The 25,276-nt window shown below is 52.7% G+C and overlaps 9 protein-coding genes across 9 annotated transcripts; 3 read left to right on the top strand and 6 right to left on the bottom strand.

The window, feature by feature from the left end:
* Window positions 1-1,374: 1,374 nt before the first annotated feature.
* RHO25_009821 (uncharacterized protein) lies at window positions 1,375-3,126 on the top strand (the record flags this gene model as incomplete). Its single annotated transcript, XM_023601348.2, has 1 exon — window positions 1,375-3,126. The coding sequence occupies one exon, from the start codon at window positions 1,375-1,377 to the stop codon at window positions 3,124-3,126; it is 1,752 nt and encodes a 583-aa protein (XP_023453739.1).
* A 573-nt stretch (window positions 3,127-3,699) lies between these two features.
* On the bottom strand, window positions 3,700-4,947 carry RHO25_009820 (uncharacterized protein; the record flags this gene model as incomplete). The annotated part of the gene is made up of 3 exons (XM_023601347.1): window positions 3,700-3,972; window positions 4,066-4,298; window positions 4,371-4,947. 3 exons carry the CDS (start codon window positions 4,945-4,947, stop codon window positions 3,700-3,702), a joined length of 1,083 nt encoding a protein of 360 aa, XP_023453740.1.
* Window positions 4,948-5,365: 418 nt separating this feature from the next.
* RHO25_009819 (uncharacterized protein) lies at window positions 5,366-5,786 on the bottom strand (the record flags this gene model as incomplete). The annotated part of the gene is made up of 3 exons (XM_023601346.1): window positions 5,366-5,533; window positions 5,603-5,716; window positions 5,763-5,786. The coding sequence occupies 3 exons, from the start codon at window positions 5,784-5,786 to the stop codon at window positions 5,366-5,368; spliced, it is 306 nt and encodes a 101-aa protein (XP_023453741.1).
* A 199-nt stretch (window positions 5,787-5,985) lies between these two features.
* RHO25_009818 (uncharacterized protein) lies at window positions 5,986-7,425 on the bottom strand (the record flags this gene model as incomplete). The annotated part of the gene is made up of 1 exon (XM_023601345.1): window positions 5,986-7,425. One exon carries the CDS (start codon window positions 7,423-7,425, stop codon window positions 5,986-5,988), a length of 1,440 nt encoding a protein of 479 aa, XP_023453742.1.
* A 1,032-nt stretch (window positions 7,426-8,457) lies between these two features.
* On the top strand, window positions 8,458-9,630 carry RHO25_009817 (uncharacterized protein; the record flags this gene model as incomplete). The annotated part of the gene is made up of 2 exons (XM_023601344.2): window positions 8,458-9,021; window positions 9,076-9,630. 2 exons carry the CDS (start codon window positions 8,458-8,460, stop codon window positions 9,628-9,630), a joined length of 1,119 nt encoding a protein of 372 aa, XP_023453743.1.
* Window positions 9,631-15,372: 5,742 nt separating this feature from the next.
* Window positions 15,373-17,112, bottom strand: RHO25_009816 (uncharacterized protein; the record flags this gene model as incomplete). Its single annotated transcript, XM_023601342.2, has 1 exon — window positions 15,373-17,112. One exon carries the CDS (start codon window positions 17,110-17,112, stop codon window positions 15,373-15,375), a length of 1,740 nt encoding a protein of 579 aa, XP_023453233.1.
* Window positions 17,113-18,697: 1,585 nt separating this feature from the next.
* RHO25_009815 (uncharacterized protein) lies at window positions 18,698-20,137 on the bottom strand (the record flags this gene model as incomplete). The annotated part of the gene is made up of 1 exon (XM_023601341.2): window positions 18,698-20,137. One exon carries the CDS (start codon window positions 20,135-20,137, stop codon window positions 18,698-18,700), a length of 1,440 nt encoding a protein of 479 aa, XP_023453861.1.
* A 962-nt stretch (window positions 20,138-21,099) lies between these two features.
* RHO25_009814 (uncharacterized protein) lies at window positions 21,100-23,139 on the top strand (the record flags this gene model as incomplete). Its single annotated transcript, XM_023601340.2, has 5 exons — window positions 21,100-21,259; window positions 21,312-21,441; window positions 21,500-21,553; window positions 21,605-21,797; window positions 21,862-23,139. 5 exons carry the CDS (start codon window positions 21,100-21,102, stop codon window positions 23,137-23,139), a joined length of 1,815 nt encoding a protein of 604 aa, XP_023453860.1.
* A 454-nt stretch (window positions 23,140-23,593) lies between these two features.
* RHO25_009813 (uncharacterized protein) lies at window positions 23,594-25,183 on the bottom strand (the record flags this gene model as incomplete). The annotated part of the gene is made up of 1 exon (XM_023601339.2): window positions 23,594-25,183. The coding sequence occupies one exon, from the start codon at window positions 25,181-25,183 to the stop codon at window positions 23,594-23,596; it is 1,590 nt and encodes a 529-aa protein (XP_023453859.1).
* Window positions 25,184-25,276: the final 93 nt, after the last annotated feature.

Genomic DNA, 25,276 nt, shown 5'->3' with positions numbered 1-25,276 from the left:
GAACCGCGGGGGTGAAGATCGGACGTCGAGTTGTTCGAAAAGGCCAGAAGTGCCTGTGTGCAGAGTCTGAGGTGGGTGTTGTTGCTCAACGGCGTCAGCAGTGGGCGAACGGGTAGGTGACGAAGAGCGATCGTCGTTGGAGGAAGAGACAGTCGTCGGCCTGGCAGCGGCGAAGGGAGCGAGCTTGCGCTTTTTCTGCGACGAAGCCAGGGTGGGTTGTGGTGAAGCAGACAAGTGCTTCACGAGGGCAACGGGAAAAGACAGTGCGGTTTGTCAGTCAGCGTGACAGCGCGGCCGATGATGAAAGCTGTTTGGCAAAATGCTGGCTGCTTCTTTGGCGGGCCGCTGCAGTCACTTCGGTCGGCGACAACGGCAGATGCTGCGACAGGGACGTGATTGCGGAGTGCAGTCGTCACGTCGGCGCCATGTGGAATAAGGAGCGCGGTGGGTGTATCGATTGAATACGTCCAGGTCGCGGGGAACGGGAATGTTTGTGTCGCCGGAGGAGGAAGAAAGTGCCACCACCCAGGGCCGATTGTGGAGGTGAGCTGCGGCGTGCGTCAATCCGTCGGTGAAATGGCCACCCGACACACTTTTCACCACATCAGCTGCACTTGGTCTCGTTCACCAGGACACGTCGTTGGTATACCTCGGAGCGGAAATTAGGGTAGAGGCCGCTCTGGGGACCGAGAAGGAGCTTTCGATGCGGCGAAGTCGTTGTCATAAGCTTCCTGTTGCCTCAACACCGCCCAGCCCTAGTTACCGTTGTTACACTTCACCAACACGCGAAACAACAAGCATAAAACCACAAAAGACGTGACTAGCACGCGCCATTCCGCGTCATTCACCACCTCCAGAAACCCCGCGCTGGGTTATGCAGTATCGGATCGGATTGCCCAATCGATGCTTTACCTTTGTGTACCGGCCTATCTTATCTGTCCTTGCTTGGGCGTCACAGCTTCTCGTGTCTGCGCCTGTTCTTAACATTAGCGATCATTTCTCGTGTAGACTTAACATTAGGGCACAGACTATTCGATTTGATGACCACACCGCTCGTTGGCTTCTCTTGGAAGACGCTTCTCGCCTCAACTCAACATTAGAAGAACTACAAGCGCCTGCAACTGCAATACACGGATACCGCACATCAGAGAAAACAGTCATAACTTGAGTTCGGTTGGGCGATGCTTTGAACAAGTGTTGCTCCGAGGCGTGGCATCTAAAGGAAGGCAGAGGTGTATAAAATACCCTCGGCACTGGCCTTCGAATTTCCCTCTGGTATTTCAAAGACCAAGTCCAGCAAGAAAAGCAGCATCTATCACACTGCATCAAGAAGACCCAGCAACACTCAACAATCCCCAAGACAGTCAGCGACCAATGTCTCTCCCACTTATCCCCACTCTTGCCCTCTCCGCCCTCCTTCTCGCCCTCTTCTACAAATACATTATCCACCCGACCTTCCTCTCCCCTCTCTCCCGCATCCCAAACGCCCACTGGTCTTCCCCAATCTCAAGCCTCTACATCCTCTCCCACCGCCTCGCACAAACCGACACACCCCACATCCATCATCTCCACACCCTCTATGGCCCCGTCATCCGTCTCGCACCCTCAGAAATCTCCGTAAACTGCGTCGATGGCGGCCTCCGAACAGTCTACCTCAAAGGCATGGAAAAAGGCACTTGGTATAAGAATGTGTTTTCAAATTATGGAGTTGAACCCATGTTTGCGATGAGTGGACATGGAGAGCATTCGAGACGGAAGAGGATGGTTAGTGGGGTTTATGCGAGGAGTGCGTTGAGTGGGAGTGCGAGTTTGACGAAGCAGACGGAAATTTTGGTGGGAGAACTCCGCGAACGGGTGAGAGATGAGATTGTGGAAGATGAGAAGCATGGTGGGCAGGGAATTGAATTTTATGATATTTTCTGCGCTGTCACGATGGATTTTGTGGCGGGGTATATTTTTGGTTTGAAAAATGGAACCAAATTTGTAAGAGAGGAGGAGGAGGAGGGGATCCAGTTGTTTCATGATTTTAAGGCACGGCAGAAATATACATTCTGGCCCCAAGAATTGGCTAGAGTGACGAGACTTCTGGAGAGGATTGGGCTGAAGTGGTTGATTGTGCCGAGTTGGGTTGGGGAGGCAAATGTTGGGCTTGAGAATTGGTTGATTGGGTTGGTGGAAAGGGCGAGGGAGACGAGGAAGGTGATGGATCGTGACGGACAGGATCATGTGGCTGTGGAGGATGTTCCGACGGTTTATGTGCAGTTGGAGAAGGCTTTGGTGAAGGAGAAGCTGAAGAAAGATGAAGCCGAGAGGCTGACGGAGAAAGAAAGAAAGTACGAGGATGTGGTGGATGAGCTGAAATTGGAAATCGCATCGGAGCTGCTGGATCACACACTCGCCGGGTTCGACACTTCGAGCATCACTCTCACCTGGCTTGCATGGGAGCTCAGCAAGCCAGCCAACACGACCTGGCAGAAACTCCTCCGCGCAGAGATCTCCACACTGGAAGGAAGTCTCGACGCCAAGGCCATTGACAGTCTTCCAGTCCTGCATGCAATCCTCTTGGAGACTCTTCGACTACACGCGGCCATTCCAGGTCAACAGCCTCGCATGACACCGGAAGGATGCCTCACCGTTCTCGGTGACCCTGGGACCGGCACCGCATACCCCAACATCCCACCAGGAGTCCGCGTCCAAGCACACGCCTACTCGCTCCACCGCATCCCCAGCGTCTTCCCATCTCCAGACTCATGGCTCCCAGAACGCTGGCTCGACCCTCTGGACACTTCTTCTGACCCGTCAAACCCATCATCATATCAACTACGCTCCCTCGACGACCCAAAGAAGATCGAAATGCTCCGCCATTTCTGGGCTTTTGGCTCCGGAGGACGGATGTGTGTTGGATCGAACCTCGCGATACTGGACATGAAAGCTACAATGGTGGGACTCTGGGGGAGATTCGAGACGGAAATTGTTGATGATGAGGGTATGGTGCCAAATGGGGGTTACATGGCGGAACCTTTGGGGGTGGGGGCCGGTGGGGAGAAGGGAATTGGGGGGAAATATGCTGTTGATGGAGAGGGGAGGAAGTTTTTGAGACTCAAGGTGCGGGAGGTGGAAGGGTGATGGAGAGGTATTTGGTCAATTCAGGGAGGCGGTATAAATATGCTGTGTTGTAGGTTCTCCATTTACAAGTTACATATGCCGGTGTCTTGGTTGCCTTTTAGGCTTGTATGAGTTCTCGGAAATTATGAGTCTTGACCGATACAGTCTCCCCTTCTCAAGCAAGACATCCAGTCGATGTTGACCTGATTCTGCTCCGAGTTGGAAAGAATCATACTCAGCTGGCCGCTTCGAAGCTCCTCTGCTTTGGACGCTCAATCGAAGCCATCAATTCGCCGTCTCAGTATAATACTGGTGATTCAGATCGAGTGAACCTGAACTCAAAGCTCGAAGTCCTGGATGCAACCGGGCTTTCCAACATCTCACTTCTGTCTTCGAGGCTTCTATTCCGCAATCATGATGAAAGCACAGCAGAATTTCCAGGTATGAAGTTTCCGAGAAAGACGACCAGAACAGCACAGTAGCTAGGCAGTCCACAGCGTTAGCAGCATACAATTTTTGATTTCGGCAATGCCAGACTCCAGTCGACACTCTCCATCCAACCACGATCCGAATGTGAGCAATGAACAGAGATACTCACGCAGCAGTCGCAGCAAACACTTCTGCTCGTCTCGCTCTTGTGGCCAAGCTCAGTGCCAGACTGAAGAAGAGCGTAAATACTAAAATCACGACGATCTTGACTGTTCCGCTGTCTTGTTCTCGAAATAGCACCACGACGGGGGCAAGGAGGAGTCCGACTGCGAGGCATGTCATGATTAGGCGGATGAAGACGTCGATGCGTCGTTTGTCGTAGAGGAAGAGGTTTTCGTCCGTGCTGGTGGCGCGTTGCTCAGCGTTGGAGAAGAAGAACTGTTTCCAGTGTCAGATGACAGTTTTGAGAGGGTGAAAAGAAGAGAGAGGAGGGTGTTATGGTGGTGCATGTGGGGAGGGAAGGGTTGATACCTGTGTCACTCGTTTACAAGGTAGAAGGGTCAGAATGTCTTCGACAAACCCATCGAAGGACTTGGTCTCATGCTGCTCGACCAGGGCTACGAAGTCCGAGTCGTTCATGAAGACGTCTTGCTCTCGTTGCGCGATCGGAGCGTGCTTGTCGATGTGGTTGCATACAGATGTATAATTCCTCCTTGTGGCTTTTGGCAGTGAGGACATTTCTTTGACCCGCCTTACTATGCTGTCTGTTATATTGTCAGAAGGCTGCTTCAGATCGAATGCATGGACGATCAGGCGCAAGCTTGTCAAAGTCTTACCATACTGCTCCAACTTCTCGTCAATTTGCTGAATGAGCTCCTTCCTATATTCGCCCGAATCTCCTCGGGCAAACATGCGATGATCAACCAACGCAGGATCCTTGGACTCCTCGTCGCCTTCATCGCATAACTGAAGTTTGATCTCCAGTTGACGAAGTTCGGATTGCCGATATAGCATTACGCGGTTGTGAAGCCAGCCATACCGTCTAGTCATAAGGAAATTCTCATCGCAGTTCATCCATGCTGCGAATCGAGGGAAGCCCTTCGGATAGTCTTCCAGTGATCGAGTGTCACGTTTCTCGTTGATGTGATTGGGTTTCCAGTGAGGTGGGATTTGATCGGAGAAGGTTGAGCTGAATTTGCGGAGGACGTTGATGACGCTTGGTCTTCTTGTTGTCGCTGATTGCGATTCCAGATCCACAGAGCCTTGAGAGGAGTGGCTTGAGGTTGTGTGCGTGCTTGTTACATCGTGCTCAGATGCAGCTCCGATCACTGCAGACGGCTCTTGTCCGTTCCCGAGCACTGTCGAAGTGGGCGATACTGAAGGTGACTCGCTTCGAGATTGAGGTTTAGGCATCTTGGAATAGTGTCAACTCCGATAATAACTCTTGGCACGTGCGCGTGTGTGGGTGGATTATGCTGTTGTCAGATAGCTTTGTTGGGACCCAAAAGCTGTTATTCAAAGCCTGCGCGAAGTGAGGCCTTCTGCTCGTGCCCTCAGTGTGGTTGCACACAGAGGCAGTGTAGCGCAGCTCGGTTACGAAGTGGCTGTCACGGGCACAACGGGGGCACAGTTGATACATGGTACATGTTGTGTAACCACGCTTAGCTGTTGCCACAATGCGAGCTGATGGTAGCCGTTCCCTCCACAAAGACCTCCGGCAAGATTTCCTCGCCAACTGAGCGGCTTATCATGACGCACAGCGCAACGTGAGCTGAGAAGAGATCGCAGAATCGCACTCGTATGCCCGATTTGGATCGAAACAATTACTGCCCTATTCTATTTTTCCCTCCGGCACTCGTAGCTTCACAGTCTTGCCATCGTCGTGAAGCAGATCGTAAGTGTTATTTGAGTAGTGGACTTGGGTCACTTTCCACTTCTTGCCTGGGCCACGATCTTCCAGTAGGCCGACCTTTTCGTTTCTGTGATACAATGGATCAGGCTTGTGATGGTCAGCGAGAGCCCGGCAGCACTAATTGTTGGCGTGACAAGCCTTAGCCTTATTCTTCACCCCTTTCTGCACGGATCTTTTGTCGGGCGCCTTGTCCTTCTCGTTCTCGTCAGGCGATTCCCAGTCTGAGCTATCATCCTTGATGTCCTGCTCAGGTGGCGCCAAATGCGCAGACTCGTCCCTGTTAGCGTTGCACGCTTTTCGTGCTGACCGCGCTCACCTTCGTATCTGTGTTTGCAGACATGATCACCCGTCTGAAAGGAGCAAAAGGTGCGATGAAGAGTCGTTTTATCGTTGGCCGAGATGTTATCGCGTTCCTAAACTGGAATATGCAGAGTAAGGTAGCTAGCTACAGGGTCCAAAGCACAACATGCAGTGTACTGTCGCGCAATATAAGCAAGCTGAGTTGTTTGCGTCGCCACCTTCGATGATCTGTGCCTGACTCAGATCAAACTTCCATTTATCGTGGTAAGAGATGGCAAATCCGCCACGTTTGCGGCCTCATAGCAAGCAGAGACTGGCGGCTCAGTACCAATTAATTCATCCACATGAGGCTGAGGCCGTGCGGTGACAGGGCCATGCACTTCTATCGATGGATTGCGCGAGTGGCTAGGTCCCGCACCATTCTCTTGCGCCTCACTGACACCTTCGTCGTTCGGATCGTGGGCATCTTTGAAGGATTCGTTCCAATTGTACAGTAATGGCGAATGGCTGGGATCTGGCGGCGGCGTTTTCACGCCCATTCTGTCACGCCCTTCAGCAACTCTCTTTTCCTCTAAGCGTTTGCGCAGCCTCTTGATTAGGGGCCGAATTTTCATCGCTTGGGTAACCCCTGTCATGAATCCCTCGATCTCGAGCCGAGGAGCGTGCATCTTTCTGAATGTCACCTCTTTGACATGCGGTAAGAACTGCAGTTCACGCGCGAGATCGTTCATGGTCTTCAGCTTCGGCTTCGCACGCATCCGCAATTCCAAGTGAACACAAGCGTCGCCCTGAGCTGATGGCTTCCACTCATCGCGAACGATGTCGCAACTGTCGCCCAGTGGCTGTATCCAGATCCTGCCCCAGTCATGAATACTTTGGTCGAAGAGGAAAGGCTTGCGACTCGCATCTGCTTTGTGGTAAACATTGCGGTAGAGCTTGGACGTCGTGAATCCGGTCGGCTCGGGCGCCAGTTCTTCCAGCGCCGCGCACAAGATTTTGGTGAAAGACTTCGTCCCAGTGGGTGCATCGGCATCTTGTCCTGGCCCAGTTGCAGTAATGATCTCGAATCTGCGCTTGCCGACCTCTGCTTGGCCGAATGCAAGAGCGGCATGACAACAATCCGTGATGACCAAAATATCGGCGTCACATCGGTGCAAGTGGTAAGTGATATCGTCGAATGGGACGTGAACATGTCCGTCGTGGTTCTCCCTGGCTCTAGCGTACAGGCTGAGGCGGCCTTGATCATCTCCAGCGCCATGACCTGCGTAGTAAACTATGCCCAGGCATTCGGAGCTATCATAACGATGGGCAAAGTCGGCGACTTTAGCATTGACTCCAGTAACTGCTCTTTCCGTCGGAATGCGATAGTGCTCCACCTCGAAGGAGAATGTTTTCTGAAAGACGGCTGCAAGATCCCGAACTTCCTTCGTCCACACATTCATATCATCGTCCTGCCAAGTGATGAGCAGAACTCCAACTTTATCGTAGATTGCGGAACCATTGCGGTAGCGGCCCTTGATGGTTTTCTCAAATGTCACGCGCAAGTCATCGTAATGGCGGTGGTTCCTATCTGCACTCGTCTCCCGTCTACGGCGGGTTCTTGGGCTTTCGAGCACGTCAAGTTCCTGGATCACAGTCTCCGTGTGTACCTGCTTGGTCGACGTCAATATCGCTGGCATGTCAGCTGCTATGGCCACTGAGCGAGTGTTGAAAGCTTATGAGCGTTGCAGGTCGGGGCAACCTCTGCCCTTGCATATAATACATCCCGAACACCACTCTGGACAAGCGAGGCTGTGTCGATTCGCAAACTCAGCCCTGCTTGTGGTCGCACAAGGAGGAGTGTTGTAGGCAAGCTCAATCAGAGCTCGCTTGACAAGCGATCTCAGCTCAATGCGTGCTCTGTTCATGCTCTGTTGAGGAGCAATCGCCGCTCTGTTCCGCTCTTTGCGTGTGTCGTGATTCGCCCACCGATCTTCTGCTTCATCTTGCGGCACGACCCGGTAGGTACGGCGAGGGCAGTCCCGTAGGAAGGTGGTTTGCGGCCAGTCGATGTCTATGGCAAGCTGTGTCGAACTCAGCTGTGCGAGTTGGAGTACTGTCCACGCGCAGTGGATGCGGAAGGTGTACTTCACTGCGAAGGAGATCGCAAGCCATCAAATATTGATTAGCGGATCCCGCCGGGTCTTGGCGTCTTCCCCCAACTTCGCGCTTCCTCCTTCCTCTTGTCACCATTGCTCCGAGAATTTCATTCACGTCTTTTCGGGCCTGCGATGCATCTGATTGATTCAACAGGCAAGTGGTGTCTGCCATGTTTCTGAAACTAGAGACGTTCGAGAGCGCCCCAACTCTTAACGTCTCGGTGGCGTGATGTCTGGAGTCTGGACTTCTCCAACTTTGACTTTTGGCTACTGTGAGGCGTTTGCACGTGGCTCTGGCATGATCATTCTGCATCCGGCTGGACTGCACCGTGCTCATGCCTATTCGAGGGCTGTGGCTGAGCCACATCAGCTTATAGCGCGTTCTGCTAAGAAACATCCAGGCAAGGCGACGCCTTTGCGGCGCCGCCGTGATTTGGAGGCTTCAACCGCATGGGGTGCCATTGGCGAGACCGCTTCCAAGAACATGCAGACATGACAGTACATCTACGGCCTGTGCCCGTCGAGAGCTGATGGAGGTTGCACCCGACTTTCCGCGTTTATTCAGCACGCAAGATGTTCAAGGCACTCCTCTTCGCAACAGTCGCTGGCGTTGGAGCTGCCAATGGTCCTGCTCCCGCACCAGAGTTGATCGCCAGGAACAATAATCCGCCGTCATACCTTTGCTCAAATTTCAACAAGAAATGCTCCGGCAACAAGGCAAAAGCGTCAGTGACCGCGTACTGCTCTTCGCTGCTCAAGGTCCCCAAGAGCACTACGACCAAGAAATCGACTGTGTATTGCACCACAACCAAAACCACAGTTGTTGCTACAATCACAAAGCCGGCGAGCGTTGTCACGAGCACTGTATCTTGCGCTGCTCCGGCCACAACGCCACCCATTGACGATGAACCTACCGACGGCGGCGACGAGACACCAGATCCGGAGGCCAAGATCAAGCGCGATGCCAACGCACCCAAAGGATATGGCCCGAATACTGTGCACAAGCCGTCCTGCTTTGCCAGCTATACCAAGTCTGCGCAGCTTACTTCCGCGTGCAAGTGTGCTTCAGTCAAGCCTCAAACCACCACAGTAACATCGACTGTCAAGGTTACCAAAGAAGCGAAATCTACAGTCTCCGTACGTTCAGATGATTCGAAAAGGTCCGACTCATTCGCTGACTTAGGTGCACAGGTTACCTCTACGGTCACCGCAGATGCCACCACCACCTATGTTGTGCCTACTTTTGCCATCGCGAACGAGGATGACCAATACTTGCGAACTGGTACCGACAAAGCTACACGAAGCGGAGTTGCCTTTGATGAAGAGGACGCAGCACTTTTCTTCGAGCTGACTGAGACTGGTGTCCTGGTGTCTGATTTCGGTGAAGTGGCCGTCGAACCCTTTCGCGATGAGGGCGACCCTGAAATTTATCTTGAGGGTTCAGGTTCGCCTCTTCTCGAAAACCGCGAACCTCTTACCTGCAGCATTTCCTACCAGGCTACCGACTCTACTTGCCCTCTTGTCTGCCAATATGAGGGCTCTGCGGATCGAAATCTGGTGGTGCCGGAAGACCGGGTCAGGCTTGGAAGGCCGCCTTGGTATGTTGCTGAGCCCGACGAGGAGAAGGGTTTGACTGCCACTTTCAAGACATACGCGGTCAGTCGCGGAGAATGTGGGCGTGGCGGCCGCGGAGGCTTCGGATGTCGTGGAGGCTCGAGAATGAGGTCCAGGAGGACAATGAGGTGAAGGAAAGGCTGATATTGGTTATGGTATATGGCCGGACGTAGTCTGGCTGACATTGTGATTGGTATGCAGCCGAACGAAGTTTATCTTACATCATGTTGTCTTGTAACATCTGAAACGTTTCATCACACCCGACCTGCAGGTTCCTCTTATTCTCTCCATGAATACTCGTGTTCAATGACTCTCCCCCAAACGCCTGAGAAGAGTTCAATACCCGCTGAGTAGACAACACTTCCGCGCTGTCAAGGAATTTGTATCCCAGCAGTCGCCTATTGTTGGAATCAGAAATGCAAACACGAAGCCACATGAATTGCATACCACATCGTTGACATGATATGGTTTCTCGCCGCCGAATCTTCAACGGACATCGCCGTTGTTGTCTTGTGTACCTTGAACCTGAGACGGTCAGCTGACGTTGCAGACTCAGGCTGTTGTTGGGCTTGGACTTACACCAGGACAGCACGCAGTAGCGCACATGTCTGCATGCGTATTGGACTCTGATATGTTGGCACATGTCGATGGGCACTCGGTGCAAGGGAAGTGTCGGCGGATTTGTTGTAGCTGTCGAAAGTAGAGTGCTCCGAGTAATTCTTGCAAAAGGTCATGCAGCAATCTATGGCTGTAAGAGATGGTGTTTGCCCGTCAACGCTGATCATGGGATCGCTTAGAACGGAAGTTATGCAATGTCGAGATTGATCATTGCATCAAGGTAACTGACACCATAGCCGCCAAGTCCTTTCTGCGCCCGAGACCATCGGAGTTTGGTCTCCTTAGGGTAGCCATCGAGGCACTACAGCGGGCCAGGCAAGGTCTTGATCATACTGATCGCGCAATGTGGATGGGTGTCTTAGCTCGCCGATACCCTTTTTACAATCACCCACTTATTTCTTCACTTTGAAGATCTGGGCTGATGTAATGAAGGGATGTGGGTTCACTCGGGACTCGGCTATCGAGTGAGTTCGATTTCCGATCCTAGTGGGTAACACCATAGCACTCTTCAGCAGGCCTGACAGTCTCAGATGTAGTGCATGTTTTGACTCTTGAGATATATGGATGTTCCTGCTTCGAGGTTTGCGTGAAGATCAAATCGCGGGCCGGAACGAAGATCAACCATCTCTGCCGTCTTGAAGAGATCTCCTCGAGCGAATTCGCTGCCCCGCAAGTGAGATGGTCAGACATAGCCTGAAACATCCTCCTCAGCCTCTTCATGAGCTGCTCCGCCTCTGGAAGAGAGGGCCGCCTGCTCCATCTTTCTTAATTGGCCGAGGGCCATCGGATGGCCATCTCAGATCTCGCGTCGCAGCTAGAGAGTCGCGAGGATGCTTGCAGGTAGTGTGCAGAGCTAAACCACGCAGGAGCACTGCCCAATTTGAGAGCTTCCGGTGTGCAACGGATGCGCTATGCGCGCGCGACTGGTCTTGGATCGGTCTTTGGGCGACGAGGTCCGCTTCAATGACGACTCCATTCCACAGGCGCGAAATTGGAGGTCGAAGTCAGTCCTCTCGCGTAGTACGGTGGCGTAGAGGCATGGATGCAGCGGTGGGCTTTCTCCCACTTTGCAAGTCCGTGGTCTATGGAAAGCCCAGCCATTACCGGATGTCGGTGCTCGAGTATTTTACATTTGACGGGTCAATGGACCGGTCTTCATCTGGTCCAACGCCGAAGGAGAGTAGCGAGGCATGTCCACACCAGCTTCCCTGGTGAGGAGAAGATCCTTGTACGGGGTGGTTGCCAATGTGTCGGCAAGGTGCGGTCCGAAAGTTGCAAGAGCGATCCGTTTCACGAAGCCTGATCCTGGCTCGGATCAAACGTTGGCCTTGACACAAACTTCTTCGACAATCATTCCTTCCACTTCACCCCACCGAAAGCTGCACCAAACGCACTGCTGCCCTTTCGCCGAAGTCCACTCGTTTTGCGACAAAGCCATTCCGTTTCCGGCTTCCCACGACAGCCAAAAAGGGACATGCGTGGGGTGGGGAGGTGTTGCGCAGGAAGGCGTGGAAACGACATGCGAATGGCGACTTGATTGTGCCATCCACAGCGGCTCCATTCTCGGGAGGGCCAGAGGTCTCTAGGATCAGCTCCCTTGAAAACGCTGGCAATTTTTCCACAATGCGGACTTGTCAGGACTTGCCGTTAGCAGTGCCCCACGGAACGCCGTTCACTCTCCAGTTCAATCCACTTCAGCAGCGGCAACAGATATCCCGTTCTGTCGAGGCTACAGCCGACTCCACGAAGACCCGGCTCAAGAACAAGCCTGTCAAGTTTGCCAGGTGCACACGTGGGGTCATCCAGCTGCGGCTGGCGCAGTCTTTGCCCTGATCACAAGCCGGCGACAACGCATCACATTGCTGTGGCCCCAGCCCTCTGCAATCCAATGATCACAGGATTACCTCGTGAGCAACATGTTCCCTGATTCTGGTTGCCGCTGCGCTACCCTGCTGCAATCAGCCTCGTATGACAAGCTTGCTGCAGGGCGCCGTTGAGCACAAGTCGTACACGATCCTTCAGGTCCAGCCCCGTGGTCCAGCTCAAGCGCATGGTATCTGCCAGTCGCGCGGGTCAGCAATGCCGCCACAATCACGCTCGTGTTGACGAAAGGTTGGAGATGAGACGGAAGCTTTGATACCTCTCGATATTTGTCCACGAGCGATATGCCAGACCTGAGAAGTTTCTACCCGACCGATCCTGTCCCACGCCTCGCTTCATCACTGCGATCTTTTTGATGATGCGCCGTCCTTCTTCTTGGTCGACGCCGTCGACCCTTTTCTCTTCAGCGTGTAGAGCGGCAAAGGGCTTTCCCTGCAGTCTCCTGCTCCAACGTTAGCCATCAGCTGCGGTAAGATAGACCAGGGCTTGCAATCTTACCACACCTCTCGCTCAGACGGTATTCGACTTCTACTACGTTTGCTGGACAACGCTTGTGCGTTTCTTGATACCTGGTGCCTTCGCGAATATCAGCGATGATACGACGGAAACTGACGAGCGACTTACACCAATAGCGCACTGTGTAGCGCAGGTGGTTGCAGGCGTACTGGACTTTTGTATAGTCACACATGGTTCTTGGGTCGAAAGGCTAAAAGATCGGTGGCCGTAATGCTGAGCTCGCCAGTATGTGGTTGAAAGGGATCCGAGAAGTGTGCTGAACGACTTGTGGCGACTCCAAGATGGTGGTCTCGGTGTCCAGCTAGCAAACTGGGGACTATTTGTCTTGCGGTGCCGTGCCTGCATCCATGTCGGCACTTGAATGCACTACCGGATGATCGGACGACTGTCGGTCGGCTCCTTCTAGATGATACAGATCACACTGTTCTCATCCACATGAAACGGATTGTGCGCCGGTAACCACTGTTGTACTTATTAGACGACTTGTTGGGCAGGTTACGGCAGACTTCGGGCGAGAACATGAGGAGTGGGGTGTGGGCAGGTACACAAAGTCCACGCAAGATGGCTGAGGATGATGAACGAGACGCCGTCCCCACGAATGAGGTTGCAGGGGCCTGTCTGAAGCTTGCGATTCGTTCATGCCGGCACCACCGGCAGGTCATAGTAGTGCTACGGCACGGCAAAAAGGACTCGTAGTCTTGGAGACTGCGGACGACGGGCCTTGCCTGCCGTGAGCATAATCAATCGGCATATCCTCATGTGCACAGCGCAGCATCGCCATTCGACGTTGTCATGAATCGCAAGGGCTATATCAGTGCCGTCTTCGTGCCCAAGATAGGGCTGATGGCGCTGGCTGCATGACCTGACAACTGAGTCTCCAAGACTGTCGTGGTCGCCTGTATGGGTTGCCTCTCAGACCCACTGGCACGGGACGTCATCCGGGATCAGGTATAAGGATTTCATTCTGGACGACCTGATAGTATTCCTAGCGCCTTGACGCATCAGCCCACTTGACCCAAGAGTCCGGTCACCAACCCATTGGGAAACTTGGCAGCACAGGGCAGCAGTCCCGACTCCGCAAGTGCCACAGCCTGTGATGTCAAACTCTGCACTGATCACATTGTCATGACATGGTCTCTTGTCAGGCCTTCAGGGTTCGGGGGCGGGCGCTGCCTTTGCGTCTCGTCTTCTGTCGTAACCAACGACACGAGAGCTCAAGACGAAGGTCGGAAGGGAGCCGACGCCACAAAACCCTCGCACGGTCAGGCGATCGACCCCCCGGGTGGCATTCCGAAATAGTTCGATCTGCATAGCCACGGAGCGGTGAGCCCTGCTTTCGAGATCCATGATTAAGTGACATGACGGGCTTGTTGCTACTACACCAGTGACACTTGATCTCCGTGAGTACTCTTCATCCTGAATCACGAGCGATTACCGAAACGTGCACAACGTGTCCACGCATACGGCACCGTGGTTGCACTACGCCAGGTGTACAGTCTGACAGCATCTTGAGATCCTTCTGATTCGGCCACTGCGTCTTCAGCGTGAGGGAGCGCAATCAGAGAGTGATGCAGTTGCCATCGATCTAGGCTTTCGTGGAACTGTCGCAGTTTCTTCATCATACTTACGGCGTACAGTGCATTCATGGCGCAGTTCAGCATATTGCATTGCACACCGTCTAGTTGCAGAGCTCTCATCCGATTTGAAGCAAATGCAGCGCGTCTCTGCGTGTCATTGTGCTGGAGTCGTGGCATGGCTTGTACATGAGCACATGCAGCTAGCAGGACGATGTCAAAACGAACCGCGAAGGAACGAAATCGTGGAATCTCATCCCCCCAGAGGGCCAGACTCTTACGGTCGAGATGCCACGTCAGTCGCTTTACACGAGCGAGGTCGTCGGCTGAGAGCCGTACTGCGCACGGCGAAAGACCATACGGGCCCTAGGTCGCTGTGAAAGAATGGAAGATGGCGCGTCCCACTCGTGCTAGCAGGGTATCCAGCCTCTGCATCGTAAGTGGATCAGTCCAGATACAAAGGTCGGATGCTGGTCTCTGACAGACCGCAACTACGCATGACAAGATGTTGCAACACCCGAATTACACTTTTGGCCTCGGTACCAGAATCTGCAAGATGCGGAAGTATCCGGGTCTCTGCGAGCACGAACGAGTTGAATATAATGATCGGAAAAGACCAGGTCGGTGGGACAGATAAGCAACGACACCGAAAGGAAAAACGGTCAATGAAGATGGCGATGTACCACGAGGCCCGAGCGTTGGTCAGGGTAGAAGCAGGCATCGTGGCACCGTCCTTCAATGTAGACGCCGGCACGCGTCACACGAGACGATGCACGGCATAGCTTTGGACCATGCAAATTTGATACCAGAACTGGATACGGCAAGCATCGCGAGAGGCTGTCGGAGGCTTTGATGGCAAAGACATACCGTGACGAGAGCTTTCTAACAAAGCTCGTGCACGAAGATACCACTGGACTTTCGTCTTCTGGCCCGGATATCGACATAATCGATCTATCACTTCGCTCCTTAGCTCATGCACTAGGGTTGGCTGCCTGGTCGAACACGAAAAGTTGCACTAATGACAGAAGACCAAGACGGAACGAGCACGGGAACATAAGAAGACGTATCACTTTTCGGTCGGCAACTTCGGTCTCGACATCGCGAAGAGCTTTGCGGCGAAGATGAACCGCCATTCACCACCACCGGACTGACAAGACGACATCTCGCGGCAAAGGTGGACATTCTATCATTTCCGGGTCGGCGACCTCATTCTCCTCAATATCTATAAGTTCCACGCAACAAACACAACTTGGTATCTTTCACTAGCAAAAGGAATACTAATCTCTCAGTCAAACTCGCCTCCAGCCTCGTCGGGATCCAGCCAGCCTCTGCACATCTGGACTGCGCGACTCCACTTCTCGTACATCTTCTTCGACACTTCAGGCGTGCAGTCTGGGTTGAAGATGACTCGGTCTTTCTGGTTGATAGCCTTGAGCTCCTCAAACTCTTTCCAGATATCAACAGCAAAGCCTGCAGCGATGGCGGCACCAAGAGCGGTCGTCTCACGCATTGCAGGGCGGTCGACCGAGATGCCGCTGATGTTTGCTTGCGCCTGCATGCACAAGTTTGAGCTGGACATGCCTCCGTCCACAGCAAGACTGGTAAGTTTGTGCCCACTGTCCTTCTCCATGGCATCCAAGATTGCTCTGGTTTGGAAACAGGTTGCTTCGAGTGTTGCTCGGGCAATGTGGCCTCGCTGAGTGTGCTGGGTAATGCCGAAGATTGTTCCCTTTGCATCGTCGATCCAGTATGGTGCGAAGAGACCAGAGAAAGCGGTGACGAAAACACAGCCTCCGTTATCCTCGACAGTTGCTGCGAGATCTGAGATCTTGTGGGAGTGGGTGATGAAGCCCATGTTGTTCATCAGGAATTTGACACCTGAACCAGCCACGGCAACTGAGCCCTCAAGCGCGTACACGGGCTTCCGGTGTCTCCCGAAATCGTATGCGATCGTGGCTAAGAGGCCGTGAGTCGAGACGACAGGCTTTTCTCCGACGTTGTACAAAAGGAAGCAACCAGTGCCGTATGTGTTCTTGGCAGAGCCAGGAGTGAAACCTTGTTGCCCAACGAGAGCAGCAGATTGATCTCCTAGGCAGCCTGCAATTTTCATGCCGGCCAAAGGACCAGACGCGATACTGCCGTATGCGTCGGCATCAGAAGAAGGCACTATGCGCGGTAGGTGCAGCTTGTTAATGTCGATGTCGAAGAACTCCAGAAGCTTCGGATCGTACTTCACAGTGTGAAGGTTCATGAACATAGTCCGCGATGCGTTTGTAGAATCCGTGACATAGAAGTCCATCTTCTTGCCATTGAGGTTGTAAAGCAACCAGGTATCGACAGTGCCAAATGCGAGTCGGCCATTGTCGTATGCTTCTCGCACCTTCGGCACATGCCGCAGCATCCAAACCAACTTCACTGCAGATGGGTAGGTTGACAGTGGCATACCAGTCAACTCTGAGAAGTTCATTCCGAGCTCTTCTTCTTTCTTTTGTAGTTCTCGAACCAGACCTTTTGTTCTAGTATCCGGCCAAGCAATTGCATTATGAAGTGCTTCGCCAGTTTCGCTGTCCCATACAAGAGTGGTCTCTCTTTGGTTGGTGATACCAATCGCTCGAATGTCGCTGATCTCGTGACCAAGATCCTGGAAAGTCGCCGTGGCTCTTTTGATGCAGTTCTCGGCACTGGCTATGAGTTCCTGAGGGTCGTGTTCGTGCCAACCTGATTGCGGATAATGTTGTGTGAATTCGTGCTGATGACTGGCGACTGGCTGGCCTGTCCCATCGAAGATGATGAATCTTGTGCTGGTCGTTCCTTGGTCAATCGCACCAATGAAGAATTGTGCGAGCACATTCTCTTTACTTGTTGTGAAGCGAGGCATGCCGGGGCGCTGCGCTTTGGGTTGTGCTTGTGCATGTTCGTCTTTTTCCGCTCGTGTCGTGCCTCTGTCGGCTGCTGTCATGACATTCCGTGTGGCATCTGGGGTATGCGACGGGAGGGCTTGCGCCGCATCTTCTGGAGCTGTCATATTTCCGGATGTTCGCGATGCTGAATTAAGAGTGGTATGTGCACTTGAAACAAAATGCGCCAAGTATGTGATTAGGTGTGCAAGGAAACAGGAAAAGTGGTCACTGTCAGACGAGATCTGTCGCTTTGGGAGAGCAAAGGGAAGGAACACAAAAGTGAGAGGGAAGCAGTTACCTGTCAGCGGTTTTGAGGCATTGAGCAAGAGGGTCTCCAAGGTTCCATCAAGACCCAGTGAGGAAACCCGTCATAAGCGGCCCCCAAGACGACGACGCGCGTGACTGTCAGGATGGAGAGAAAGTGCAAGAATATCGGGTCCGGACTGCGTTGATGTAAAGATTGCAATGCAGAAGATCCACTCTCTCCACTTTCAACTCCATATAGCGCGGCAAGCGGTGGAGCATTTTCCGATTGACGTGGAGAGCAAACCGGGTCGCCACCGAGGCCTCGTCGCTCTGTTGTGAAGATTGTGTCTGCTGACCCCCAATTTGATGAGATGGGCAGCAAAAGCTGGTCTGTTCCAGGCCACGCCATCGTTCGAGTGCCGTGGTATGTTCGGCAGAATGCTAGGCCACGACAGCAAATCTCCCAAGGCAATAGTGTCAGCGTCGTCGGTGCCCGACTGAGCCTCCACTATCCGATTGCTTGGGCTTGGACTTGCATGTGAGACACGTTCTAGGTCGTAGCTTTAATTTGGAGGCTCGTTCTTCGCTTGATCGCAATTGAAAAGGACAATTGCGTTCAGGGAGTCGTTCAGGAGTGCGCATTTTGTGTACACACGGAGAGAGACATTGAGGCAGAGAGCTCCTGGCAGTGATGTAATATGGAGGGTGTGAGCCAAGAGGAGGGGCTGTGTCCAAAAATAGCAACAAACTGAGGGAGCTCAGTTTCAGCTTACATATATGAATTGTTTCACCCACAATTCATATCAAGGCACTTTGGTTAGTACAATCACGATCCAACTTACGTCTTCAATTGCTGACTTCCCTACGGGCGGAGTGGTTAAGTAAGTTGACTTGAACTGTCAAATGTCTATTCATTATTCTAATGAACTTCCAGCGCGCTGGCCTGCTATTGGAACTATACGACTCAGTCGTATTCAACTGTCTAGCCAGTTCCTTCGGGAGCAAGGTACGTAATTCTGCGGTCGAACCTGCCATGGACAGTCGCTAATTATCAACAGAGTTCGAATCTCTTAGGTGTCGTGAATGATCCTGCTTCTATCTTTTTTTTTGTCGTTGCTGCATGGACGGTTCCTCTAAGGGATGAGTACGGGGTGACATATGAGGTATTTTTTTTTGAGTCGGATCCCAACCTTTTGACTCCTTTACCTCTCAGTTCAGCTGCACGATGCTATGTGATGCTGCCGCTTCGGTTTGATAGTGCTCTGAGAGTATGCTGAATCTTATGTTTGGACATATGGGGGTAGAGCAAGTATGAGTTTGCCTCCTGTGTGACCATGCAGTCTGCCCTATACTTCTGACTCTTCATCTGGCCATGAAGGCTTTCAATCAATGGCGCGTGGCGTAGAGGTCAACGAAGCGTGCAGCATATCATCAATTTCTGTAGTCTATACACATCTGTCGATATCAGTCACTAATTTCGTACTTTCCCCTCAATCTTATCCTTGCGCCAAACTTCCAAAACAACCAAGGTATAGGTGCCATAACAGCTGTGAAACCCGCCAGCAACGTCGTAGCCCAGCCGACTCCTAGCGCTTCAAACATGGGCAGAGAAAAAAGCGGGAAAGCTGCACTCAGCGTGTACCTGCTCAACATGGCTGCGCCAGCAGCAGAAGCTCCGTAAAGTGGTCCATATGCATCAATCATGAACAGGTTCGAAGGAGCGTAGATAACGACAGAAGCCATCATTGCCAGTCCTTGGAATATGATGGGACATGCCCAGTGAACACGAAGCTCAGCTGTCCACGCAAAGAGGACGAGAAAAGCTGGCAGAAGAGGCGCTGCAATGATAGCTGGGTACAATCGATGTTCTGGAGGGAAACGCTCGGCTGTACCATGTGCCGCAAGGTAAGCTTTGAGTCGAGGTTGATAGATGTAATGGTCGAGCAGAATCTGCGGAGCCGGAGCCAGTAATGCACCCATGATCAGGCCCAGGAACGAGAGGCTCTGTCCGGTTGTGCCGAAGCCATAGTAGTGTTCGTATACCCAGGGCGATGCAGTGACGAAGCTGTAGAGCAGTCCAAAGAGAAAGCCGCTGTACATGCAGACCAGAGTCACAATAGTCTCTGTGAAGAGCATATGTGCCGGACGCAGGAAGAGGACAGTAATGAAGTATTGCGTCCATTGCCATACCGTTCTTTGTACCACGTCGGGTCCTTCGATGTTGTATTTCTTAGCGCGTTGCTGGAGAATGGTCTTCTTGTATGTTTCCTTAGTGAAGAGGACCGGAATATAAAAAGCTATGATGAAGAAGATGGTCGTCCATTGCGTCCATCTCCATCCTTTGCCCTGCACAACAAATCCACCGATGAGGGGACCAAGCACGGCTCCAAACGTCGGAATGGCGTAGTAGAACGACATGACAACGGAACGATATTTGCCAGCAGTATAGTCGCAAATCGTCGCGGAAGCATTGCCAATTGCGGGTGCAGCAACAGCACCGGCGAAGAATCGACATATATTCAGTCCAATGACACTGTTCGAGAATCCAGATCCCAGAATGAAGAGCGCAAACATGGGCGTTGTGACCAGCACCACGACTCTACGTCCTGCTGTCTCACTGAGAGGCGACCCGATTAAAGGTCCAAATGCCATTCCGACATTGTAAAGAGATAAGGGCAAAATTGATATTTCTTCTGTCGTGTTGAATTCTGCTTTGACATTTTCCCTGCCTGCCGCGTACAGCGACGCAGCGAGAGTGCTGACAAAGGCCAGACCAGTGTATGCTACCGTGGAGAAGATCTTCCGTGCTGTGGAGAAGTTTCTTGGGTTTTCATGGTCGTTGGGTCCTGTCCAATCCTTGGCATGTTGGTAGGGTGAGCTCGGCGAAATGACCGAAATGTCCATCTTCTTGATGTTTCGTTGTCTGTCATGATAAGTGAGCCATGGCAAACGAGAGTATCACACGCGACTTCTATAGCATATCAAACAGTCACGGGCGGCAAAGCAAGTACAAAGCCGAGTTCGGAGGAGCGTTTGCGAGGAAGTCTTAGGGCGTGGGAGGAATTCCTTCGCGGCGATCGTTGACACGGAAGCCGGCATCGTGCATCTCGGCATTCATCGTTCACTTCCGCTGTCTTCTCAGCCTCCCTGGTATCCATTGCCTCCGCTCTTGGCAGTTCTTACTGTTGAGTACAGCCTGTACAGGTGTCGACGCGGTGGGTAAGAGTCGAGAAGCTGACAGTGGGATTGGCTCTCACCAGAACATGTGTCAGGCTCCCAAAAGTGGTGAGACGTTCAGCCAAGCATTAAGAGTCGCACTTCACGCGTCTACGCGTCTCCTTGTACACGATCACAAGCACGCACAATAGACCCCAAACATGTCTGATCGCAGCATCTTGACGTGCTATGGAGACCGAGGCGCGCTATGCATCATAGGGATCAAGCTCTCCGTCCAGACTCCATACCAAAATTTGGTCCCGCTTCGAGAGCTTTGCCTGAGCCATTGATGCTATGGCCAAACCATCTGGCTTCATGCTGACTGGCTGGATATCAATTATCCAGCTAGCTCTCGACCTCGTCAGTTCGGGTTCTCGCTGCGTCGCTCGCGGTCTCGTCCAAGTGGAAGAAAACTGATGACATTCGGCTACACGATGATGTCAATGGACACTTCTACGAGCGCGAGATCTAGGCCTAACGTGGAGCTTCCAAAACACCGCGGTGATGGCATTGAGGCCGAGTCGAGAGATCAGAGAAGTTGAAGTCTGCTCGATTTCCTTTGGCATGACTGTTGATTGACACTTCTCGGCCCTTTTCTCCCACCAATGCAACAGATCTCGAAGATCTAGCAAGAACTAACGACAAACAACATGCCAGCCGATCGAGACTTCGAAGAAGGCCATGGCAGCGTCGACAAGAGCAACTATGACTTCCGCTACAACTCCATCGCCACCTCAGGCTCCGGCTACAGCAAAGAGCACCACTCCCAAGTAGAATATGCCCAGCAAGGTGGGCCACATATAGCGATTGGTATATTGGACAACTTGACCCTTAGCACGCAGTCGACTGAGTAGCAATCTAGCTGCTGCTCCACATCCACACCGCGACCAACACGACGCAGAAGCTGCTGCTTTACATCAGAAGCTGGGCTTGAGACCCAATGAGCACATTCAGATTATCGACTGGAATGGACCAGATGATCCAGAGAATCCGTGAGTCCGATGCGAGCACAGCATCAAGCAGAGTATCAGGAATGCTAACCTTGGACAGGTTCAATTGGTCAAACGCATACAAGTGGACAGCGACATTGACAACATGTTTCATGTACTCGCCTCTCCTGAAGATTCGAAAGTTGTCAGACTGACAGGAATGCAGCTCCATCCTGACTGGAATCCCAGCTGGAGCGTACGGCGCCGCAAGCAACCAGATGTCTGAGGCCTGGCACATTGATCAAAGTGGCTTTCCATATCTATCTTTCGCACTCACCACTTGGAACATAGGCGCAGCTTTCTTTCCGCTGCTCTTCGTACCATTGACAGAGAGCACGGGTCGCATGCCGGGCTATTTCGTACGTCCATGAAAGCCTGCGCCCATCTCACCTCCTGTTCAACGCGCTAACAGCATACTACCAGGCCGCCTACATCCTCTTCATAATCTGGCTTATCCCCTCCGCCCTCTCCCCCAACTTCGCCACAATCCTCATAACCCGCTTCTTCGGCGGCGGCGCCTCCAGCGTAGCAATCACCATCGTCGCCGGCACGATCACCGACATCTGGAAAGGCGACCGAGCCCGCAGCACCCCGATGGCCGTCTTCGGCATGACCTCCGTTGTAGGAATCGCCCTAGGCCCTTTTGTTGGCGGCGCAATCCAATCCTCCTCCACCCTCTCCTGGCGCTGGATCTACTACATTCAAATCATCTACTGCGTAGCCTTCCTTCCGGCCTTCTACTTGATCCTCTCCGAAACCCGCGGCGACGTAATCCTCGCAACCCGAGCAAAAAAACTCCGCAAACAAGGCCATCGAACCGCTTACGCTCGCTCTGAACTCAATAAACCCAGTCTCGCCACCGCTCTTAAAATCTCTTTCCTCCGTCCGACAAAAATGCTCTGCACGGAACCTGTGGTTATCATGTTTACCCTCTGGGTCAGCTTCGCCTGGGGCCTCTTGTTTCTCTTCCAATCCAGCGTCCCACTCGTCATGTCAGCGATTTACCCCCACTTCACGACTTTCCAACTCACATTAATCCAACTGGCGATATCCGCTGGAGCAATCATCGCTTGGCTTTTAAACCCTTTTCAAGATCGTCTCTATTTCTCCTCCGCGGGAAGGAATACCGAACGGCCGGGGAAACCCATCCCAGAAGCAAGATTGTACACTTCAGTTCCTGGATCCCTTATTTTCGGCGCGGCGATGATTTGGTTTGGAGTTAGTAATCATCCGAATATATCTTTTTGGGTACCGACGATTGCCCTTGGAGCGTTTGGGATAGGAGTTTATTCTATCTATCTCGCTGTAACAAACTATCTCGCTGACGCGTATGAGAAATACGCTGCTTCTGCCCTCTCAGCCGCTGGGCTAGGACGAAATGCTCTAGGAGCTTTCTTGCCGTTGGCGACGCCGGCGATGTATAACAACTTGGGCTTCGTGACCGCTTCTTGTTTGTTGGGTGGACTGGCGATTGCTTTGACGTTGGCGCCTTTGGCCTTGCTATGGAAGGGAGAGGCGATTAGGGCGAGAAGTCCTTTCATGTTGGATGCGACGTTGGATGAGGGAGAGGCAGAGGAGAGGAGGGAGTCGGTTGCTAGGAGATGGAGTGAGCATCATGGAGGTGCGAGTATGGTTGAGAGGAAGAGGAGTTCGGTTTTGCCGGATTCGAGGGTTGGGACGCAGAATTTTAGGGGAGTGTGAGTTTTGTCTTCGGGGGCGTAAGAATGTCTGTTCAAGTTGAGTGCGGTCGTGGGTTATGTACATCAACCTTGCACGATCTGCGGGCGTTTGGGTGTTCGACCGACGGACGAGGTACAAGATCAGGAGAATTTAGTTCATACAGACAGTTCTCAAAAAGCTCATGTTTCGCCCGCACAATATGTCGAAAGTCGCACACCACAAGCCACCTGAAGGAAGCAGAGAAGTACGTGAAGGAGTGACAGATTTGATGCGTTGCTGCGGTATTTCAACGCGAGCAATCAAAGCTCGCCGGCAAAGCTCGCTACAAAAGGGGGTATCTTCAATCAAAAGAGTTTTCCTCATTTGCCCACCCAAGACAAACGATCGTATATCAGAAGCCAAAGAGCCCTCTAGATGTAACCTCCTGTATATCCTCCTCAAAATGGACACAGATCCGCCGTGTACTCGCATCACATCATGAACGTACTTGCGTCGTCTGATCGCTCGCTCTTCGTTCCTTCATCATCCTCGCCGCGTTCATCGCCATGAAGGACTCGCCCAGACTGCCAGGGGTGAAGGAGCTCTTACTCGTAGGCCTGTTAAATGACGAGCCATAGATCTCTTTCGTAACGGCGTTGTGTTCTGCGCGATCGTAGTCCCGGCCAGTATATACCGGATCGTGGGACACGGAAGGACGTCGGAAGCCAGGATTATTGGTTTGTTGCACAGACCCAGGGTGAAATTCAATGTGTTGCGCGTGAGCATCAAAATCGTCTTCTTCGTGTGAGTCACCGGTTTCGCGATCTTCGGGTAGAATGCCCTCGCTCGGTTCGTACATTTCGTCGTCATCGGCCCTTTTTATTCGGCCCATTATTTCGTCCGCGCGGTCACGTGTGTGTGGTGAAGAGCCTCTGCCATCGGGGATCATGTCCTCCTCATCCAGGGCGAAATCCAAATCTCCGTCAATGGACGGCCTGGATGAAGGTTGCGGTGCTGCCTGATTAGCATTTTTGACCGGGTCGCCAAAGACAGGTTGTTTCCCTTTATCGCTTCTCCCGCGATGAGGTAGCTGTGAAGACATGGTCAACTCAGCCAGCGGCGATAATGTCATCTTTCCCGAGGCAGTCTGTTGTGGTGAGTCCTTTGGCGGACTCGTTGATTTAGCGACCTTTGGCGATGTTTCTCGATCCGCTGGCGATCGTGTTCGTGAGTGAGAGGGCGTGCTATTGTTGGATCCCATCGTAATTGGAACATTGTCCGAAGGTGCGACAATGGTATCGCCGACTGCCAGCGAGACTCTTTTTCGTTTTGATCGTGGGTGCGTTGGCGACTTGAGCGCTGAAGCAAGTCTGTTATTCCCGTCGGCAGATGAACCCGAGGAAGACGTGCGGCTGGCCAATTGTAAATGTAATGGCCGTTTCTGCTGCGCCTGCACATCCGTGTCTGATTTTACACGATGTACGTTGTTCGGATCCGACCCGTTCGTGGTCGCTGCAGCTGGGGAAGGAGGTGCAGAATCTGCACGTGCCGGGCTGGAACTACCTCCACCTCTGCCATTGTCCAGTGCAGGCAAGAAGGTCGGCGTGAAAACTCCAATGAACTCCTTGTCGCGGTCTTCGCTGGCCCGTCGATCGGTCAATCCGGCCAGCGAGGGCCTGGCTTCTATTGTCGGTGCTGCACCATCATCGTCGACCACCGCTACTGAATGCGGCTGGCCAATGTGTTCTCTGCGCACGCCCGCTGACACTAGCGCGGCGACCACGTTTTGCTGCTGTCCACGCTGCTTGGGCGGCGATGCTGTTGTGTCCTGTGTTGACTCTGAAGATGTTCTTCGCGGTCGGCTCTCTCCATGCGCCAGGCCAAGCTTGTGTCTCTGAATTTCGTCCTTTTCGAAGCTCTTGTATTCTCGTTCTTTCGCAGCAATGTATTTGTGTATGGACTCATCGAGCTGTTTGCGCTTCGCTTCCAATCGTTCGAGGGCTTCCACGGGCAGACCAGCTTCGGCGAGAGACCTTCGGAAGGATTGTCGTCGTGAAGAAGCCTCTCGGCATGTCCTCTCGGCCATCGGTTGCTGGACGAATCTCGAGTCAGCACAAGCGATCCTGCGAATGTGCGCTGGGCCGCTGGTGGTGGGTGGAGTGGGCTGCGCAGGAAGCAG

Source organism: Cercospora beticola, chromosome 6, assembly GCF_033473495.1.
Source record: "Cercospora beticola chromosome 6, complete sequence".
NCBI lineage: Eukaryota > Fungi > Ascomycota > Dothideomycetes > Mycosphaerellales > Mycosphaerellaceae > Cercospora > Cercospora beticola.
Note: the sequence above shows the minus strand (reverse complement) of the source record. Positions and strands in the feature narration are given on the sequence as shown.